This window comes from Nipponia nippon, unplaced genomic scaffold (assembly GCF_047370975.1).
Source record: "Nipponia nippon isolate SJK-2023a ecotype South Korea unplaced genomic scaffold, ASM4737097v1 scaffold_1, whole genome shotgun sequence".
Classification (NCBI taxonomy): domain Eukaryota; kingdom Metazoa; phylum Chordata; class Aves; order Pelecaniformes; family Threskiornithidae; genus Nipponia; species Nipponia nippon.
In genome coordinates this window covers 107,077,168-107,100,296 of record NW_028262290.1, presented here as the reverse complement: position 1 = coordinate 107,100,296, position 23,129 = coordinate 107,077,168, and the positions used below count along the sequence as shown (strand labels likewise).

Here is a 23,129-nt window from a genome sequence, read left to right as displayed (position 1 = left end):
TAGCTCCGATTTGTTTGATTTACCATCTGGGGTGTTTACAAGCACTTTGGTTTTGAGATGCTGGTCATTGTCACACTTCTGGGTTATAAACTGGAAGCAGTTTTCAGCCTAGTACCTTTATAAGCTCAAACACTAGCCCTTCTCCTACTGCAGAGACCAGCTCTGAGAGCAATTTAAGTGTAAGATGATAGCGGTTGTATGTGAAAATAAAGAGGGGAAAATAGCTGGTGAATAAAGATCAAAATACCTGAGGGTGCTTTTCGCATTTCTTTCACTAGGGAATCTGCAAATTCGATACAGCCTGGGAGGCACCAAAGAGCCATATAACATTGATGTTGACCACAGAAACATGGCAAATGGACAGCCGCATACTGTTAACATCACACGGAATGGACGGGACATAGTGCTGCAGGTAAGCAGACAGTAAAGGTTGCTTGATTCCATTACTTGTAGCTTGGAGCGTTTTGTATCTTGATGGTCTCCATCCCTTTGAAGATACCAGTGCCATTTAGGAAATGAAAAGTACAGTAGATGGGGTTCTGCTCGCAGATCGCACTCCTACGCATTAACAAAACCTATTTTCTCCTGCTATTGCATCGAGTCATGTTGTTCTGAAATCCTCATTCTAGTGTGATGACAGCTGGGCTTCTACAGGTGTCACTGTAGATGCTTGAGGGCATCAGAGACATCTGGGCTGGTAGATAACATGGGACTTAGGATAAACCTGCACTGTTCTGGAGCAGCATCTGGAAGCCAGGAGGGATACCCTACGGCATCTTAAATGGCAGTAGAGCCTGATGCACAGACAACTAAATATCATGCCATAAGTCCTGAGTCGGCAAATGAGAATGCCTTTAGATTTAAATTTACCCTGCAGTCCAGTGAAATTGGAAGAGGTGTTCTGCGAAGATGAGCAGATGCTTAAGTGTTTGCGTGACAGGAGTCTAAGAGAATATTATTGAAGGCACATAGCTCTGGCTTATTTAGTTTTTAGTACAGCACAGGCAGGAATTTCATCTCTCCGTATCTCAGTTTACAAACCTTTGAGATAATATAATACTATTTAAATAACTGAGGGGAGCACTGCAAGAAGCAATCAATGTTTCTAGACAGCTTTCTCTCTGTGGTCATTACAGCACTCTCTTTTCATTCCCTGGTTGTCACATCTGCAAACATGGAGATTGCAGCAGGGTATGAGAACAGTTTTGTTGGCAGGAGACTCAGGTAGATGGGATAGATTAATCTGGATTTGATAGTTCATAAGCAGCAAACCAAAACCAATAACAAATGAAATATAAAAAGGGGAAGTCTTCTTGGGAACCAAGCCAAAAGGTGAAGCATAGTAGCTGTCACAGTATTATCTACCTAAAGATTAAAATAGATCCCTGACAGTTATTGTTTCAAGGCATCAAAAGAAAACCTTTTCAGTGCATTACAATGTCATTTGACCGAGGTTCTTGGTACTTAGAATAACACTGGATGCATTGAAGTAGAATTGACATAAAATTAGAAAATTTGGAAAATGCAAGAATAGGGAAAGCAGGGACCCATACAAAGAAAATCCAGAAAGCCTACCCCTACTGTATCCTGAAACAGAAGATTTTTATCAATTTTGTTTATTCTTGTGGTGGGTTGACTTCGGCTGACCGCCAGGTGCCCACCAAGCACTCCCCTCCTCAACTGGACAGGGGAGAGAAAAATATAATGAAAGGCTCGTGGGCTGAGATAAGGACAGGGAGATCACTCAGCAGTTACCATCACGGGCAAAACAGACTCAACTCGGGAAAATTAATTTAATTTATTACCAATCAGATCAGAGTAGGGTAATGAGAAATAAAACCAAATCTTAAAACACCTTCCCCCTACCCTTCCCTTCTTCTTGGGCTCAACTTCACTCCCAAATTCTCTACCTCCCCACCAGCAGCACAGAGGGACGGGGAATAGGGGTTGCGGTCAGTTCATCACGCATTGTCTGGGCTGCTCCTTCCCCCTCAGAGGGAGGACTCCTCGCTCTTTTCCCCTGCTCCAACGTGGGGTCCCTCCCACAGGAGACAGTCCTCCACGAACTTCTCCAGTGTGGGTCCTTCCCACAGGCTGCAGTCCTTCAGGCACAGACTGCTCCAGCTTGGGTCCCCCGCAGGGTCACAAGTCCTGCCAGCAAACCTGCTCCAGCCTGGGCTCCTCTCTCTCCACAGAGCCACAGGTCCTGCCAGGAGCCTGCTCCAGCACAGGCTCTCCATGGGGTCACAGCCTCCTTTGGGCATCCACCTGCTCTGGTGTGGGGTCCTCCACAGGCTGCAGGTGGATATCTGCTCCACCGTGGATCTCCATGGGCTGCAGGGGGACAGCCTGCCTCACCATGGTCTGCACCAGGGGCTGCAGGGGAATCTCTGCTCCGGCACCAGGAGCAACCCCTCCCCCTCCTTCTTCACTGACCTCGGTGTCTGCAGGGCTGTTTCTCTCACATATTCTCACTCCTTTCTTCCAGCTGGTGTTGCACAGCAGTTTTTTCCCCTTCCTAAATATGTTATCACAGAGGCGCTGCCACCATCACTGATGGGCTTGGCCTTGGCCAGCAGCAGGTCTGTCCTGGAGCTGGCTGGAACTTGCTGTCAGACATGGGTGAAGCTTCTGGCATCTTCTCACAGAAGCTGCTCCTGCAGCCCCCCTGCTACCAAAACCTTGCCACACAAACCCAGTACAATTCTCCATAAGGAAGTTGGTTTTGTTACTTATCTGGTTACATTCTGTACACGAGAGCACTGATATGAATGGAAAAGGATCTGTTAAGTAGATTGTTCACTTCAAAATGAGTCCCATTTTCAAATATAAACTCTTCACAGTGTTTCAAAATACAGAAGATAGGAATACATTTTTTCTCAGTATCCAGTGGACAAATCATAAAATATGAGTCTTCTTTTGCAGATCTGAGCAATGAGCATCTGAGTAGACTTTTATTTCCTGTTAAATCCTTCTCCAAGCTGATGAGCAGCTGGTTTGCTTGCTTTTAAAGAAGACAGCTTGCTTGCCAGGTGCTGTTGCTCACACTTCCACATCTCTACATGGCATAAAAGTGTCACAAGAAGGATTTATTTCTCATCAAAGCTTCAATTCAAGAGCACTCAGTTAGTATTTTTGAGATCTTAACAGCAAGTTCATACTTAGAATACCTGTCTTTCTGACTTACTGTAATAACCCTGTAGTGCCAGGGAGATTTAAAAAATCTGCAGCCAGGCAATAAATTGCTACCATATGAACTAAGTGAACCTGAGTTTTATCATGATTCTCAGGAGTTTCACTTATATATAAATACAGTAAAAGACTCATTATTGAACTCTATGAGACCTCACCCGATGCTGGCAGACGGGAGACCACTGATTACTTACATGAAGTCAGAGTTACTGTCCAATCAGTCAGAATTTGAAGTGAGCTTTGAAATAAACATATCCACAATATTATATATCCATAAGGTAACAAATAAGCATAAGAACAAATATTTAGTGTGAATTGTTTTCATTAGAATGATATCCCTATTCCTAACATATCCAGACAGTCAAGACTAAAGGTAGTAGCAAAGACTCTGTCAAGAGGTTTTTATATTTCAGTTTTCTACATTCATTGACTGCAGACAAATCAATGTTCTACATTAAATATCAAGCTCCTATTTGTGATGCCAGTGGTTTCTCAAAGATAAGATTAAGGATATACAGTTCATTTAGGAAAAGCAAATGGCATAAATTCAGGGACAAAGATCTGCTTATTTTGTATTATTTCCGTGAGATGGGCAAAACTACATTTGCTAATAAGAATTCCCATCTCTCGCCTCTAGTAAAATACCAGATACTAGTAACCATGGCACACCTCCAAGGCTTCATTAGTTCACCTGTGGCAAGAAAAAGCCCAGACTGACAGATGGGGAATGCATTATCCCAGTAAATGACATTTCAAGAGCTGAGCTTTAGGTCATGGAGGGCAAGTTTTACTTTGTTTGACTTCATTAAAAGGTTTCATGCTTCAGCAGGGTATTTTCCATATCATAAAAAACAGATCACTCTTTACCAAGTGTTCATGGATGATTAACGCTATTCACACATCAGTAAAATCTTCTTTTAAGAAAGTCAAGGACAAAAACTCCCTAGCAGAGGCTCTGACCCAAAGCCCGTTGAAGTCAATGAAAGGCCTTCCATTGACTCCAGCAGGCTTTAAATTGTACCTTGAAGAACTGCAACAGTTGCATGCTTAGTGCAAGACTCATACCTCCTGCTTGTGTGCCTGTCCCCAGAGTAAAATAAGGGTGGAATCTGGATCAGAGACGTTTCTGTTCTGTTGCACAAAACAATATCAGCATGTTACAAAGAAAAAAAAGAAAAAAAAAAGCCATATGAGGTGCTTTAATTTTCAATGGAATAAAGCTGACATAGTCAACAGACTTGGACTGGGCCTCTCAGCTTCCATACTAAGATAGTCCTGTAGATTTTCAACAGATCTCCAGTTCTTCATACTTGCTTTAAAGCCCTTTCTAGGAATCGGTTATGTCTCACAGCTTCTAATGCCGCCTTTGTTCTTGAAAAGGATTAGACCTGAGCAACTTCTTCAGGACTCCAGTGTCCCAAACCCATCCATATACTTTCAGGAGGACTATCAGCAGCCAGTGCCCATCTGCTCAGAAGACCGTATGGAAGGATAGCTGACAGTTCTCTCTTTCAGGCTTGAACAATATGGAGAGCTGTGGTAGAGAGGCTGTACACAACAATACCATATATTCACAATGTTAATTGCTGTCTCCATTCAAAGCAAACTTAATTATGAGGCTTTATGGAAATCTTGACCTCAGCTCAAGTGTTCATAAGATTGAGAATAATCCAGAAAATTTATTTGTACAGATCTCCATTTTCCAGCTTCACCAGGGGCAAGCAGTAGAAATACCCGTCTTCTGTGAAAAATAATCAGTGAAATATTTGACCCTTACCCAAATGAAACCAAGAAGAAACAGAATTTTTGCAAGTCCTTTCTCTTATTTCCATTTTGAACTCTGCACTACTTGAAAAAAGATAACATTTGCAAACTCCTAGATGCTTAAAAAATGTAAATCATACGAAGTTAATTCAAAACTCATCTGAAGTACAAAATAAAATGGTAAACGTAATAGCAACAAAATAAAATGGATGAAGTAGAGCAAAGCAGTCTACATATAATCCCAAGCTTAAATGCAATGAATATATCAAAGATTTTTATAATTGTAGATTAAATTTTGGTCTCATTAAAGGGAGTGGGAACTTTCTCATAGACTTCAGTGAAGCTATAATTTCACCTCCTATCATTATTGTTGCTGTAGAACATACCTAGCTATCGTGTTTCATATATTTTGAAGCCTCATCAGAATATGATCACTCTGTTTGAGCTCTTGCTTAACAGAGGCCATAAAATTTCACCAAATGATTTTCTGCAGCTAACCCAAAAAGTAATGATAGCAGTATAACACATTTTCTAGAAAGACATTTTGCCTAGCTTTAAAGACTTCAAATGATAGAAAATTTACCATATCCTTTGGCCATGTCTTCCAATGGTTAAGTGCCATTCCTATAAAGAATTTGCACCTAATTTACAGTTTGAATTCCGCAGACTTCAGCATTTAACTTTGGGATCTTTTTGTCTATGCCTGATAGATGAAAGAATTGTTTGCTGTCAGGTGTCATTCCCCTTCACACTTTTTTAGAGATGCTGATTAAAACATCTATTAATCTTGTCTGTAAGAAGCTAAATAAATTGAACTATTTTTGTTTACCATCAGAAAGCTATCATTTTTGAGCCGTAAAACAATTTTGTAACTCCTCTCTGAAAACTCTCCCATGGAGTCACATCTTGAAAACCTTTACCCTAGGATTAGACATGGTAATGGTAGTTAGGGCATAAAACCGATGTAGACATGCCATCTTTATTTATTTATATTTCCTTCATTTTCTGGGCAAACATGCTGCCACAGCACCCTTTGGACAGTGCTGTAAATTGTCTAGACTCCTGATTCATTTGAAGACTTGTTTAACTAGCATTTCACTGACTGGTAGGGAAGGGGGAAGTACTCTTCATGATTTGAAAGAAAACAGCCAGACAATATTTACAAATTCCACAGCAGCTGGCATGAATAAAACATGTTTTAAATATCCAGGACTTTAACCACAGGTAAACATGTAAACCGTAGTTAATATCACTGCAAGTGCAACCTTCTGCTTTTTTTCTAATAATATCAGGTATATCTATTATATTAACAGTACATTTAATGAATTCCAAGCAGGTTTTGCTTTAAAGAAAAAAAAAATCATTTGTTCTATTAGTAGTAAAGGCATTCCTGCTGAAATGAATTATTAAAATCCCTGGAGATATGTCATTTGCACCATGTATTGCCATTCTGCAGTGGCAACATATTACTCAAAATGCTAGTGCAACAGAAGAGCAAACCCAGACCATTTTCTAGAGCAGTACCATACATTACATCTGCATGTTTAATACATTAGCGCTCAGTTTACCCATAGCTACTAAGCTCTTTTTATCAATCAGAAGTCACAAGAAAACGTTTTTTTCTCACACAGAGGTTTTTTTCACAAATAGGTGACAAAGTAGCATAAAAAGCTATCGATATGAGAAATTTTGAAAATAAAACAAAGCTTATGTTGAAATACTGTCTCATTCCTATAACCCCAAACTCCATCTGTTTTCCAAAATATAAAGAAATACAGACCCTGATTTTTGCATACTTCAAATTCCCTCCAAGTATAATGATGTTACAGGTGTTGCAGGAGACTAAGTGTTCAGTTCTCAAAAGTCTGTAAACAGCAGCAAGAAATAGCGAAACAGAATTTAAATCATATCCATCAGAATCAGAAATGAATTTATACTTCACCGATTAATAATTTTCTTACCTATTCTTTTGTGCTCACAGGATGTCCATCAGCTCCTAGCAGTTTTGTTGATTTTATCCGTCATGAATTTACTCCAGTTCTTTATTTTACAGTGTGACTTACAATCTTTCGGGTAAAGACAGCAGTATAGGTAGGCAGAAAGCTCATAGATGAGCCATTTCTACTTCCCTGGACGATGGAGTTGGTCAGTGGCATCTGCCAAGATACGTCAGCACATCCTCATTGAATCCCAGCTAGCTGAAATGTTTTCCTAAACAAGAACTCCTTTCACTCATCAGTAAACAAGAGAGTGGAATATCCTTACCCTGAAGATCAGAACACGGAGTCAGGTCTTTCTCTTACTGTCAGATATGCAGTGGGGAAAACATCATCCATAGAGCCCCATCTGAGGGTAACATCTCACCCTGTGGTTGTAAAACCTGAGCCTGCAGCCTTCCCTGTAGCTGCTGCAGAGGGGCAGGGGCAGATGCTGAAGTATACGTCTTTACAAAAGTTTTTCCCTCTCTCTGCATCAGCTGAGATAGTTTCAAACCTTGAGGCCTTTTGGAAGAATATTCTTCTTTACTTTCTGTTCTGCAAAACCACTCCATAGGAGAGGAACACTTTTACATATCCATCCTTCTCACATCTTTTCAGCAGAGCCTGTATTGTAGGATTCAGAGGAATTTTTCAGTTGTCCCAAACTTTGGCCATGTCTAGGCCACATATCATGATGAGACCCAGAAGTGAAATGCTTTCCTCACCCTACAGCCCCATTGCCCTTGGAAATAAAGCTAGGACAATCAGGGCACAAGGGAGTAAGATGCAGTCTGATAGCTCACCAGTCTGCATATGAGAGCAGAGCAGAAGTTTGCAGGCATACCAGCAAGCTTATCCACCTCACAACGTGTTGCATACATTGGCTTAGGTTGAGACTATTTCCTTCTTCTATAATGTATTTCCAGCAATGAATGTGTGTGTTTTCCTTAGCCTGCATGATTGCTGGTTTAGCATCAATTTTTATTGGAATTAAAGAAACAAAGGAAGAACAAAAGAATTGTTAAGTGTTTTCAGAGTCTAACATTAAGCCTAAAAAAGTCAAAATTTAGCATGAAATAGGTGCTTTCCATTATATGGCAGCACACATTGGACAAATTAATGTCCTGTGAAAGTCATCTTTAGGTACCTGAGGTAGATCACTTTAATTTTAATAACTTGGCATTATATGACCTGCTATTGCTTCTGTTAACATTTGTTGTAATTCATCTATTAAAGAGAGCAATAAAAAGTCAACAGATATGTGAAATATGCATCAGAGAATTGTTTCAATTGAAGGCAGACAGACTAAATAGTGTTCTTTTCCTTATCAGTGCTTCTGTTACACTTTGAGTTATGTACCTACATTTCCATTTACATATTATCCCAAATTTTTTTATTTTTTTACAGTGAGGCAAATTATCCCTGATATTATTTATCAGAGCAAGAGCAGCTTCAGGAAAGTATACGAGCTTATTACACAAAAGGGATTCAAGTTTTTAAACAAAAAAAACCCTTTATATTTATTTTATTTTTTTCTGCAATGTACCTATGTTTTTTCTATGTCTGTATCTCATGTTGATCACATTTCTAATTTAAATCCCTGCAAAAAAGAGACTTTAGCATAAAAGACCGCAGTTGACATTTATTAAAAAAACCTGCAAAAGGCTAAATCAGTGCATTAAATCAGCAAAACAGATTTGGAGTGGTTCTTAAAACAGTATTAACTATACCTCTATAGAAATCTCATCTGAAGAGCTCAAAGCACAATGCAACCCTTAAGTTTGCCTTACATCACGCTGGTGAGGTATATGCCCCCTCCTGTGTTCCAGATGAGAAGTGAGGCTGCAGGTCTATGACAGTCTAAGCCAGTAAAAAATGCTGGGTTTATGGGTCTGCCGTCTTCTCTGGATCCACTATTCATTTACAGCCTCCGGCTTGCCCCTGCTCTGGCTCTGATCTGATCCACAATAGCCTGGGTCAAGGACCTAACCTGGCAGAAAAAGATCAGCGAAGCACTAGTGCCACACTAAGGAAGGAGCTGAATTGCAGTAAAATTGGCTTTGGTGATCCGAAGGAATTGTACAGTTGCCTCCTGAATCTGTTCCTTTTCTGTTGCATTGAAAAGATAAAATGTTTTCAAATATCACAATGTTAAAAATAGTGTTTGTAAGGTTTTTCCTAACCTTTCAGCAGGGGAATACTCATCTCTGTTTCACCATTAAGAGGTCAGATTTCTTCATAGTCACCTTCCTGCTTCCTCCTAAATTACTACCACGCTTAGGAGGAGCTCCATCTAAACACCTGCACATCGCCTTGTTATTTTCTTGGGCTCTCATGCCTAGTCTATTCTAAATTTGTAGGCATTTTTGAGCAGGCACCTTCTTTTTGTTATGCAATATTATAGCACTTAACACAAAAAGCTCTTGTCCAGGACTGAAAAGCTTTTTAATACAAGTGATAAATAATTATAATAATACAGGAGTGAAATATTGCATTGGTCATGATGATAACACATCCCCTTCTTTATCCTGCTATTACTGAAGTCAATAGCAAAGCTGTATTGACTTCAGATGGTGCAAGATTAAGCCTTACAGCATTATTATTCCATAGCATTTTGAAAATTTTTAATAGACTGTCTTCAGCATAAAGAAAAACCTTACCTTTATAGCAGTACACACACAGGCTGGATTAACAATGATACAGATGTAGATATATCCACAGGGTGAATATAATGTGTGCGTATGTGTATATACCTTATATATATATATATATATCTTTTTTTTTTCCCCAAGACTACTAAGGTGATGTAGGCATTATATTTGCCCTTAGATTGATATGTCTGTTAATCTCAGGACTCCTGTCAAGATTAGTTTTATTATCTAAGTGAACAGTAATTTAAAAGAAATAGCATTTTATTGAACTTCTGCTTAAATCCCAGCAACTTCAGATAAAGACAGTCTGCCTGGCATGACGTGACTTGAGAACTGAAACTGCAAGTTCCTCAGAAGCTGCCATCTACTTTCACGTGTGTAGTGCTCAAAGCCACACTGTGTGTTTATATTAAGCTCAAACGAAATTAATGAGTTTTTAGAGAAAAGTAGCTGTAATGAAAAATCTTAAATATAATTTAAAAACTGTAATTTAATACAAATTCATGACATCAACCTCTGTGTATGCAGAGGTTCTATTTAATTTTCATTAAATAATGTAATGTCTTTTTTCAAATATCATTTGACACTAGTAATTCCTTTTTTATTATGTGTCTTGTATTACCTTGATAGCCTAGTATTTAATACAAAGACTGCAGGCTGCTCAGTTCCAGCTGCTTACACTTCAGCACCCACTGGATGGCAGTCACATACAACTTTGGAAAGAATTCAGCTTGGTCCTTTAACTCGCTGACCTAAAAAAGAAATCCTAGGTTAAGTGCCTCTAAAAAAAAAGGGTTTTTTAATTAGATAATGCTAGTTTAGAACAAAGACAAGCAATAAAAGCAAGCGGACAAAAATCTCACTGTGCCCTCACTGCTGTCTTGTGGTGCACCATTTCATTTCAGGTGCCAGGATTAGAGAAGGGCATAGCTCAAAGCTGGCCGTGGAAGGCAACACAGGCATTCCCAGGGGGACAAGAGGTGCCAGAGCTGGCAACAGATCAGTAGCCTGCTCTGTCGCTAATCAGAAATGTTTGCCCCTGTTGATGGCAAGGCCAGGAAATCAGTATCAACAGTTTTTGAATGGAAATTTATTTCAACCAGGAGTCAAAACAACCCAAAACTTCGGAGTTGTTAAACCCTTGAAACAATGCATAGCTGAACCCATGTCCTTGACTTCAATGAGATCTGGAAAATATATGTGAGTAGATATACTGAGTTATCAGTTCAGTACAAGAGGTCAGTTTAAACTAATGCCCCTAAGCAGTAAACTGGCTGTATCTGTTAGAGCCTGCAATGTAACACAGCATTAGTCTCCTTGTTGCCAGCCCTGGCTCCCACACACGGCAGGATCTTTTGCCTCTGCACCAAGATGGTGTGCTCTGCCACGCTGAAGCCCTAAGGGGAGATGAGGTCAATGGAAGGATTTATTTGTTTTTTTTAATCTGGCCAAGATCACCACTAGCTAACCTGTTCCAAGGTGGGGGGAAGAGGGGGCACACCTGCTTGTATCTTTGACTCCTTTTTGGCTGCACCAGAAAGCTGCATGGTTTCACCACCGGCATGCCCTGCATGCCCTGCTGCAGCCTCTCTCTTTGAGCTTTGCCACAGAAGTCCTCCCGGAGGACTCCAGTGTGCAGGTATGCATATGGGTCTGCCTCTGCCTCTCTGCTGTGCTTGTGTAGGGATTTCCCAGAAGAATCAGAAAAAAAGCAAGGAGAGGGAGAGGGCAAGAGCACTAGTTCCCTGTCCTTTGCTCCCCTGCCACAGCACTGGCACCATCCCCACTTCCAGAGATGGGCAACCTATGACCACACACCAGTTTGAGGGATCTGGTGAAATACAGTATCATTATTTTGGGATCATTGTCACAGTGTAATGGTATATTTTTACTTATTTTAAATGTGAGTGCCATTACGCGTGTTTGCCAGGAAAGGCAAAGTCGGAGAATTGTCACTGGCAGAACAGGGTAAGGTTTGCAATGCTCTTTGGTTCCTGAAGGATTTTCGACCATGGCCTCAGAAGAGCTTCTTAGCAAATATAGCATGTTTGATTACCTGAACTACAAAACCTGAGCTTTGGGTGATGGGGTGATATATTAGATATTCTGGGCCCAAATTACAGAGCACCTTAAAAATAGGAATAGCAGCCTGGTATTCTTGCAGGGAACCCGTATCGCAAAGAAACAAACTATACCTTGACATAGCTAGTATGCTGATTCTCTATTAATCCATTATGGACCAGCCTTTCCACATCCTGAACACTAACAAAGGGCGTTTCACTGCACTACAGCTGGCAGGATTTGATATTCTGTGTTTGTGCATGTAAATGCTCACAGTGATTCATCATTTAAATTGGGTTTTTGTTTTCAGGTATGTCCTGCAGACACAGTTATCATTCTCAGGTAGGGACAGCCTGTACGTTAAGCAGGGATGACTTTCCATTACTTGTTCCTAATAGTTAGTCTGGATCATGGCTACAGCTCTAGGATACCCGCAATACATTGATACATTCATAAATGGATTGATAGATTTATAATAATTATTATAATTTATCAGTATCTTATCAGATTAGTGATGGTCTGATCAGCCCCACTGCTCAAACTCTGTTGAGCTGTATTGAACTATCTTAATAGTGCTATTACCAAGCATAGGCAATTTATTTTATTCCTCTCTCTTCACATTTTTCTGTTAAATAATTAAAAACCAGGAAAAAAATATAATGTGATTGTTGTGTCATATCAGGGACAATAGGAGTTTCCTATAGATTAAACTATTCAGCTAAATTGATTACTCTTGAATTTAATCTTTAGGTTTGACTAGGTGTCATCACAATTAAATTGAACAACACTTTCAACAAGAAAATAATAAACATGAAGTGCAAAAAAGTGTGTCATTAATATATGATTTTTCTGAGAGAAAAGGCCGAACACCTGCATTAGTCTCAAATTCTCAGCTATGTAAATCTAGCTTTAGCAGTAACATAGATCCCAAATGGAAATCTTAAAACAATAAGCTGTTTTATTGTTGGTGTTGATGCTGTTGTTACTTTTAGCAATTATATTGAAGCACACAAGCGAAAGCTGAAGTGATTCTACAGCAACCAGAACAAACAAATGTCCAATATAGGTATTTTCCAGGTCTCGGGAACTGTGGAGATGGCAGATATATGAAGGAAAGGTATTAACTGTTATTTTCCCTTTGTCAAAATGAAAGCAGAGCATATCAGACAGGGTTGTTAAGTGGTGGCATAAACTCTATAAAGTAGACCTGATTCAGTAGCACTGTAAGAAGGCAGATCAGTTCAAAATACTCATCATTTCTTTTCTCTTTCCCCAGCTTGATCACTATCCTCCAACAAGTTACAGCCTGCCAGCAGCATCTGACATTCAGTTCAATTCCCCAAAGGCACTATTCCTAGGAAAAGTTATAGGTAAGATTTCATTTTATACCTGGTTATTTTATTAGGTATTTTCAGAGAATGCTGAAAACCCTAAGCAGACGGGACAATGATGTGTGTCGTGTCTGCAGCAGGACAGTTGCTGCACATGTCATTCTTGGCTAGAAAGTGCTGATATTGGAGTTATACCTAAAGGAATGGTTATATGCACCTTGTCACATAGGCTGATGTGCACACAAATAAGTGATTGTCTGCCCAATGCATGGAAAAAAACAGATACGGGTAAAGAGACACTTGTAACACCGTATCTGTGAAGCTTCCTTCCCCTCTCAGTGTCAGGTGGAGGAAATATGAGGAAATCATTGAGACCACTGCTTCTACAAGAACATATTGAAGTTATTTTAAATAGTATCTTCCACTGGGAAGTTATCGTATGCTTTATATAATGCCTTTATTCATGCAGTTAGCCTTCTTATCCCAGTGCATCCTCCTGTGGCATAGCTATCGCTCATCACTCTGCCAAAACTGCCACTTTCTCACAGTGAGGCCCACTAGTGAGGTCCTTTGGAAGTCTGTAACACCTACAGCAACACTCATCTATACATTTTCCATCCCTTTTATGGACCTCATCATTATTTCCCAATGCAGCAGCTTCCCGGCCAGCTCCGCAACTGAACTCAAAAGGCAATACAGATGCATCTTAAACTGCCTGGGCCTCACTTTTAGGCCATCCTACTTTTCATTGCTTAATTTTTCCACTACTGGCATCTAAAATGAATTTCCAGGGTTACTCACTTCAGGAATCAATTATTCCCGGGACATTTCCAGCTTTTAAGAAGGGCTTTTCCCCCTTTTCAGAGTAAGGGGGTATTGATATTCTTTCCTCTAAGTGCTTTGTACAGGGATGTGGTTGCTTGAACTGCAGTGAAGGGTTTGATCCAGAAAATTGTAAACTTTTCTTTGTTTAGTGGTCTAAGGCAGTAATTTGTGAACCCCATGCACTGGTTTTTGAAGGGGAAAAGCAATTGACCACATAGCTAATGTGCCTTTTTGAAGATACACTTTTACATTTGTTTTGTTTTTAAAATTTAATGTGTTGAACTTCTGTGAAATAGGAAATGAAAAGCCTTGAAAATGGTTGGTTAGCAAGAGAGACGCACTGTTTTCTGGTACTCTTGAAGTCAGTGCTGAAGATAGTACAAAAGACAACGCGGTCTGATTTTGGCGAGTCTCTGGAAACTGGGTGCGTTCTCACCTCACCGCAGTGAATTAGGGTGGTTGGACTAGAGCTGACTCTCCATCTCGGCAATGCTGCCAGCCTCTGTATTCATTAATTGAAGTGAGGAGATGAAGGACTTCAGGTGGAGTATTCAGCAGCTGGAATGCCTCTGCAGGCAAGGAATGGGGCTTGAGTCTTTCCTGCCAGGTAATTGTGAGCAAAAATATCAGCTGTAATCTGCTGAAGCGTGTTGCAGTGTCCATCTCCCATCATGGATTCATTGCCAGCAAGGTTCTGTTTCTTTTGAGATGGCAGCTCTCTGTAATGCTACATTCGTCTAAGAAACTACCACGGTATGGCAGTACTGCCTCCACAGCTCAGTCTTCTAAATAAGCTTACCTTTTTTGAATGGTTGCTTGGATCCAGCTAAAACCAGTGCTTTCCTGGCCATTCTAATTAGGCAAAGCTTTGGAGGAGGTTGAACAAGGTGTGTGAGAGAGAGAATATGGAGATAGGCATAAAACAGAGAAAATACTGCAGTGTAAGAGAGAAATAAAAGAGTGAAGGGAAAGAAAAGGATAATTTCTAAAACACAGAGGAAAACAATGCACTGTACACTGTGGTGTGAAAAGAAAAAATAGAAGAAATGCAAAATGAAAGAGAAAGCAAGAAATACTGTTTACGCTACACTCATTTAAAATACCCTGAGTGCAGACAGAGCTCTGCAAGGGAACCACTTCTTATTCTTTTGAATTGCTGAGCTGGCAGGTGTACTAGGAACGCAGTCATGTAGCTACAGAGATGAAACCATGACATAGATAGGAGGTTTAGTCTTTGCGCTGGTTCTTTCTGAGCTGAATTTTTAAACACAGTCATAGCACTACAGAATCGAAGTCCACCCACCTGTCTCCCACATAACCCCATGCCCAAGTGCTGGTTTCTTTGCCGTGTTTAAGTACTCCCATTCTGAAATGTTCTTTAGGCATTATGAAGAGCAGAGGGGCTGCAAGAATTGGGCAGCTCAGATGGTCCATGATCCGACCTTTCATGTCTCGGTTACTTGTTTCAATATTGGCAGTGACTGAAAGCCATAACCATCTCAGAGGTCCAAATAAAAATGACTTATCAATCTAGTTCTGTTCCCACAGGTCTAAACCCACAGCACCTCACATTTGTCTCATTTCCAAAAAGTCATGTAGGTGGCTGAAAATAGTTTTAAGTATCCTCTGACTGTTTCAGTTGGATCCTACCAAATGAGAAATGAAGCTTGGTAACAGAACAATGTCTGTATTCTGCCTGTTAATATCAAGAGCTTGATCATAGGATTCACTGGACTTTTTCAGAATAAAGACCTATAGGAAGAAAAAAATAGCAGAGGTCAGTGAATATAGTTTGATTTTTGTTTTAAAAGAAAAAAAGTAAGAGAAGTTTTCAATATCTGGGAGCTTACAATTTCTATTGCTCTCACTCTTTATAAATAGGGTAAACTGACAAGGGCGATTAAAAGCAAGTTCCAAATCTAGAATTTCAAATACTAAACATAGTCCTGATAATATCTGTCCCATAAGTACATATGGTAGAGTTGAAGAATGTCATCAGGAAGCATAAAGAAATCAGCAATCATTGATGTCCACCTTTGACTCCTCTGCTAACTTGAAGTGTGGGAAGAGGCAAAAGTCTTGGGATACCCTGAAGGGGTGATTTGTGGATAGCTTATACTTCTGTTTTCCTGTGCTACATGGTGATCTTAAGCCACAGACAACTGCTTCACTGTTTCTGAAGATGCTATTTGTCATCCATTCTTACACTGCATCATGCATTTGTTGTATGTTGTATATCCTGTTATCCCTGCGATGGATGACTTCATTTTTTAACAGCATAGGATTATACTAGCATGGTTGACAATATGATTCTTTTGCTTCCTCTTCTCTGCTTCTGTTACTGTCTTTGCAGAATAGGATATTTTATTAAGCAAAAGAGCAAATCAGTACTAAAGAAACAACAACAACAACAACAAAACTTATATTCTTTCTGCCAAAGAAAAATTGAACTTATCTGCAGAAACACAGATTTCCTGATGTAAATTTGTTGTGCAACTGTCCATGTCTATCGATCAGCTTTACGGTGCAACTCTCAGAGTTATGCTGAATGAGGGAAGAGCACAGTTAACATGGTTACAGAAGTGCAGCAGTCTGAAGGGCAAAGTAGATGCAGAATCCAATATCTTTAAACCTTCTAATTGTCACATGGTACTGGCTAGGCATATTTCAGTGGACCAGAGGGATTAGTACCAACAGAAGATCTGGATACATATATCAAGTTACAATTTGTACCCACCTGCAATTACATTCTTTAAATGGGCAATATGGGAATAGCCTCCTATTTCACTGCTAGTCTGTCATCAGTTGCATTCAGTTTCTGTTGTTCCCATACTATGCAATTCTTATTTGTCATAAAAAAATGAATGCAAGGTCCTATTTCTAAAGACAGATGGGGTTTTTGAAGAGCACTCTGGAACAGTCTTACCAAGAAACTGATCTTCCGCCTGTCTTATTTCCATTTTTATTAGGGTTATTTTCACAGGAGCAGCCGCTACTGCCACAGCTGTGCTTGCTGTGATAGCTCATCTGCTGCCAGTCAGAAATTATCACTTTTACAACACCTACCACAACGCAACACCGCTCTCTGCTCTAGGTGTTACAACAATATGGCTGATTAATAAAATGGTGGCAAAATGGCTCTGGCCTTGTAACTGTTCATAATATTTTCTGTAAAGCAGAAGAGTCATATCAGAAACAAAAAGAAATTATTGAATTGCAGTTGTAATCACAAAGCATTTCTTATTCTTTAGGTTGAGGTATTTTCTGCTTTCCTGAAATAATTTCCAGAAAACACAAATGTTCACTGGCTTGAAAAACACTGATATATAATATTTTTAGCGTTCCAGGAAACTGGAGGTAAAGGCATTCAGTATATAATTCTTACACAGACAAAATGGATTATGATTTGAGGTGTGAAATAAAGCTGGAGGAGACAATAAATGAAAAATCCTGGTTTATGAGAGTGTGTGTCTCTAGTGCTAATATTAAAAATAATAGCACCAGAGAAATGCAGGATTTTATAAACAAGACAGAAGGGAATTGTTAATGTTTCAAGGAAGATCTTTAATCTCTTATTTAAACATATTTAGGCTTTGAAGGCTGACACAGACGAGGTAAGAGGGAAGAGCTGGCTCTCTGAATGACCAGCTATGAAGAGAAAAAACAAGTGGTAGACAATGTGACAGGAAGGGTTACATGTCACAGTTCAGATCTGAATCTACATTTTCATTTAGGCTGCAACTTGAGACTCATTACTGAGGTAGAATAGAGCAGAGGTTTGCTTTTCCCTCTAAGTGTAGTGATTTTGGATACAATGCTCAGGTTTGTCTTGACGTCTGTCTTTTTGGAGGCCTACACCGATTTCCATTATGGGACCTTGCTATATAGGGAACTGATGTCATAGCCCGTACTTTATTATTGTAAGTGGAGTATTTCTTTGGGTTTTAATATGCATTTGTAAAGAATTAGCTACACGTAATTAAACATGATTTTGTAAAAGTATAATTCTGGTGAACAGAAATGATTTGAGAGTTTCTTAATAGGATATTTGATTGAGCACAGAAACACCGAGATCAGACAAGAGTTGCTCTTGAGAAAGTAGCAGAGAAGTAAAGGAAATGTGCTCCTTGTCTGTTTTCCATCTCCACCAACCACTGCAAATCAAATGATATCATTTCAAAAATACTTAAATATCCACTTGGAAGCAATCAACATAATACAAGTCATCTATAACACAGACAGATTATCAGTTTCAGAGCTGACAGCTGTCCCTGCAGCTAATCTCTGTAAACTCCATTTATGTCTCTGCCTCACCCTAGTCATCTTCAGGTACTTCCAGTAAGAGCAGGAAAAAGGGAAACACCTTTCAGGTCTGCCTTCCTTCCTACAAAAGCAACTGCCATCACAACTAAAGAGAGATCCTGGAAATCAACCCCAGGGGCCTCGAGTCTTTTCTCATAAGGGGGTTTCCTCAAGAAGAAGAGGTAGAAGGTCCATTTCTAGATGTGTTATTTCCCTGGTGTCAGTGAAAGGATTTTTTATTGTTCCCTGGCTGAAGTTTCTCTGTTTCTTTACCGGGGTGTGTGGTGAAAATAAAAACTGGTCAGGAGACATGGATTCATTGTGACATTCACTGCCTTGGACTGATAGGAGGTAAGACCACCTTACATCTAGCCAAGAAATTAGTTTCAAGTGTGCAAAGGAGAGATCATAGAAAAACTTCACAAAAAGTAGCAGATAAATGACATTGCATACATGGCTTAGATAAGGTATAGAAATGGGAACTGCTTTTTTCTTGCATGGCATCTCTCCACAAATAGATACTGAATAATAGGAGGCAAAAGTTCAAAATCCTTTGACCTACCAGCAGGGAGAACAGCAATTTTTCTGAGAGGTAATAATTTTTTACTACTAAATAAGATACTTTCTTTTCCATAGAACAAGTCTGGCAGTTTGATGCTTCAGCACTTCCAGGTGAATAACAGAAATGACCTACAATGTAATTCATCCTACCAAAAACATCGCACACATTCAAAACAAGCTTCAATGTCCATGTTTCCACACAATTGCAGAGGTTTATCACTTAGAGGGATTGTTCCATGCCAAAGGATGAACATCTCATCTCTTTGAGAGCATTTACCACCATTGAAAAGGGGGTTTTGATAGCCTCAATAAAAAAGTCTGTGAAGGACATAGGCATTGCCGTCATTGGAGCTCAGTTTGGGTATGCTTCTTGACATGGACATAATCTGATATGAAGTTAACATTAATCAAAGAAATCGTCGAACCAAACACCAGTCTAAAATTAGGTCTCTGTAAGGTACTTCGCTCAGCTCTTAAATTTGGATCCTAGAATATAATGCAAAGCTGTAAATAGATTATAAATAATCTAAAAGTACTTTCCTATTACACATCTTTGACATGTATCTATTACTACCTCGTGATCATAATGAGGTTAGCACCTTATTATATATATTAGCAGCGTGGCAGTCAGGGTTCCACAGCTTCAGTTTGCTCTGTGGCTCTCCTTCATTTTGCAGTGCAGACAGATAATCTGAGTGCAGGGTAGCTTAGCCTACTTTCACTGATAATGAGCAGAAAATAGCTAGCATGCAGTAAATTCATCCACTAACTTACTTCAAAGTAACTGCCTGCTACTTCATTTCTGAGCACCAGCATTAACGGTCAATACTGTAATCTCAAGGCAAATGCATATGTGTATTGTCACATTAGGAGCCCTCCTGCTACAGTAGCAGTTGAATATTAAAGATGTGCTTTCCCCTGCATGAGTCACACATGAATTATCATACAAAAATATAACATCTGGACAATTTTCCTTCTCCTCCTCCTCCTGCATAATAGCATCAGCCTGGTTGAAACTCCTCTGGGATTTAATATTGCCTATCTCTCTGACCTCATATCTATCTGTCCATATCTCACTCTTTGAAGCATTTCTGGTAATGGTGGAAATGTTCCACAGCTCTTCTAGTTAAAACAAGAACCAAAGTAAAAGTAAATTTTTTTTCTTTCAGACCTCTGAGTTTTTGACCTATCTGGTTTCTTTGAGAAATCCTACTTACAAGCCCTATTCAGAAAGGAACATTTCCCATCTGCAGGCCTCCCATGCAAGGGGACACCATAAAGACTTTGAATTGCCAGTTTCACCCCAATAACTTCTGTGGCAGAAATCAGGGTAGACCAAGTGAATTTTATCGTTTGGTTGGGGGTTGGACTAGATGATCTTTAAAGGTCACTTCCAACCCAAACCATTCTATGAAGAAGAGAAGCCAAGAATATCCCTTGGTGCCGTTCACCTCTCAGCATCCATGCTGCATCTTCTTTCCATTTTTCAGAATATTGTGGGATTCGGCTGCTGCAGCATTGGCCTGATGGCAGCTCCAGAGAGGCAGAAGTCTGATTCCAGACAAGGTGGACTAAATTAGATGCTGTGGTAATCTCAGTGGTCATGAGTATAGCCAGCTCTGCTCTTCCAAAAATTAGTTGGAGTCATCTCCTCCCACTAGCTTTTCACTCCCACCCTTCAGGTCATTCTTCATCTCTCAGTCCCTATCCCATACTTTGTAGCTGGTGGCTGCCCTTTCGCTTGCTTATTGCACTATTCTCTATAAAAAGACTTCACTGATTACTAGTCTTCAAATCTTCTGTGGACATTCAACAGCCCCAGAAGGTCATCTGTCTTTTTTTTTTCCCGTGCTCTTCTAGCATGCATACCAGCCTGTAACAGGGTGCAAGAGTCTCCTAGTTCCTAAATTATAAAGTTCTTTTCCTGTATGCTTTAAGATGTCTCAGAAAATTGTCTCATATAAATCGCTCTACAGAATCTTGTGGAGAAAATAGTCTCATTGCTTTACAGTTCTTTCCAAAGTATGCTTCTATTGGCTGTGAAAAAAAAGAAAAAAAAAAAGAGATTGTAAAGACATTTAATTTAGTGCCATTTTGAACAGAGTATTTGCACAAGTCTTATCTGACATTCAAAACCATGTGATAACACTGTTCAAAAGTAATGGAATAAAATGAAAACTTAAACTTCAGTAATTAGAGTGACCTTTTCCTAACTTCTGTATTTTATTAAAGTGGCATGTCTTAGTTATACAACTTTTCCCTACCACAGGAAGAGAGGAACTGCTTCACCTGTACTGTGTAATATGTAGTACTAATTTATTTCAAATGCAGCTGCTTTAAAGGGTCAAAGAGGGAAACTGAACATGACAAGATCACCAAGGGCATCAATAAAACCTGCTGTTGGCCCTATAAAATTATAATGGTGTAGATAGCAAAACTGGAGAGCTGGGAGCACCTACAAGGCTTGTAAATCATAAAACAAAGTGTTACACAATCTGAAAATTGAAAGCCAAAGGTATACCTGAAGTGGAAAGTGAGAGCATGTTATAATTTTCCTCCAAATGTATTTGAAGGAAAAACTGAAAATCAGAATAGATGTCCCCTAAAATAATAGAAAGACAGAACTGACAAAAAAAATTGTCTTTACTAGGCCAAGGCACAAGTCTTTAAATTTTACATTATTTTACCTAACATGGACAACCTCTGACCATGGCTTCAGATAGAAAACGTTCAAAAATAACATGAATATTCACCCATGTTTTGATCAGAAAGAGCTGTAGAAATATCCATTCTGGCCAGATTATTTTGGTTGAGGGTGCAGATTATCTACACGATATTCCTTGTAAGGACAGGTAAACAAATTACATCTAATTCAAAACTCACTCATTGTTTGACAATTGAAAGAAACCTCGGGTTTTATCTGATGCTTGTTTCACTTAGGAAAGTGAAGGCAGTGGGGGAAAAAATGAGAACAAAACAACTCATAGCCTGACAAAAATATTAAAATTAAAACTCTCAGCTTTGGTCAGATGAATGATAATCTCTCCAAGAGACTGTGTGCCTCCGACTCTGTGGTCCGATTCAGAGAGACTGTCAGACAGGCAAGAGAAGTGGCTTGTGTCCCCTTGTTTTGGAAGATCACTGGTATCAAGTCAACCCTCTCCCTCAACAGCTGTCCTGGTTTTCACTCTCATCAGTAATAATTTGAAGTTGCCCATGTCGTCTTCTGATCTGCAATGGCCACTTATGCCAGAAGCACCAGAGGTTTCCTAGAGCCTGGAGAAAGTTTGCTCAGATTGCTGGAGAACCTGGGAAAGGCAAGGGGTGCAAGCATTTCTAGGGTGTGAACTAGATAGGAATTTCATGCTGTGTGCTACTGTGCCTGAAATAATAAACCCCGAAAGGAGAGTAGGGCCATTGCCCCTAGCAAAGTGCTCCACTAATGCACCTTCACATGTCGGGGCTCAGAGCTGCCTTAGATCTGGATGGCTTTCATTCTCTCAGAGAAGTCTGGACCTGTCCATGCAGATAGGTTTTAAGCTGTACAGCTTTGTAGGATGAAATTTATCTCAGTTCAAAGGCTCAACACAAAATCTTTGCACTACTAAACCCTGTTTTAATCCACAGCCTTAAGTAGACCTTACATAGAATGCAAAGTAAGTCTATATTGTGCTGCTGTTCTTTGCACAAGATAAAGTCACCTGTTCTGCATAAGTATAATCAAGACATAGTAAAATAAAGTAAACATATTCCTCAAACAATATTAAATAATGAAAAATGTGAAGACAGGATAATCTTTTTGTAGGTTCTTTATATAGAACTATAAATTCGTAGGCTAAATTATTCATGGTGAATAATTTGCTTAACTCCCACTATCACAAAAAAAAAAAAGGGAAGGAAATAAATTATGGGAAGATAATTTAACATTTTCCTGTTAAGCCAGACCTTTGACTCTAGGCTACTTTGCATTTCTTTTAATGGAGATACTCTCATTATAAAGGAGATACTCTCATTATAAATTACAGAACCAAAACCTGACTAATGTCTTATTTTTAAGTGTTTCTGCACAGCAAATTTTAAAGCTATATGTATATACACTCTTTAAATAAGCCCTTTCTGATAGGTACAGTAATTTATTCTCCCTCTGCATATTTCAGGGAACAGTTAAAACACTATTAGTTGCCATGGAGAAGGGACTAATTCAAAAGATTGCTTGTTTCATTTCCAATGGCTTCAGCTACATCCATGCTGTAGATAACAACACGCGTTGTAGTTGTATCAGTGACCTCGCTTAAAACTTGCCATAGCAATATAGCTGTGATACCACTCAACAGGGACTAGTTGTCCCTGGTTATTTGCATGGTATTAAGGTGTGCTTAGGAGGAAGGCACTGGGAATCAGCCACCCCAAACCCATCATTGCTGCTTGCTGCATCTCAGTCACCAGTAACGAGCTAAAAACAT

The 23,129-nt window shown here is 39.5% G+C and overlaps 1 protein-coding gene across 2 annotated transcripts in view; it reads left to right on the top strand.

The window, feature by feature from the left end:
- CNTNAP2 (contactin associated protein 2) overlaps positions 1–23,129 on the top strand; it is a 1,210,705-nt gene that overhangs the window by 1,123,310 nt on the left and 64,266 nt on the right. For both annotated transcript variants that reach the window (XM_087766336.1, XM_087766327.1), the window contains 2 exons: positions 279–412; positions 12,924–13,017. In XM_087766336.1, coding sequence (XP_087622462.1) covers positions 279–412; positions 12,924–13,017 — 228 coding nt within the window. The remainder of the gene's footprint in view (positions 1–278; positions 413–12,923; positions 13,018–23,129) is intronic.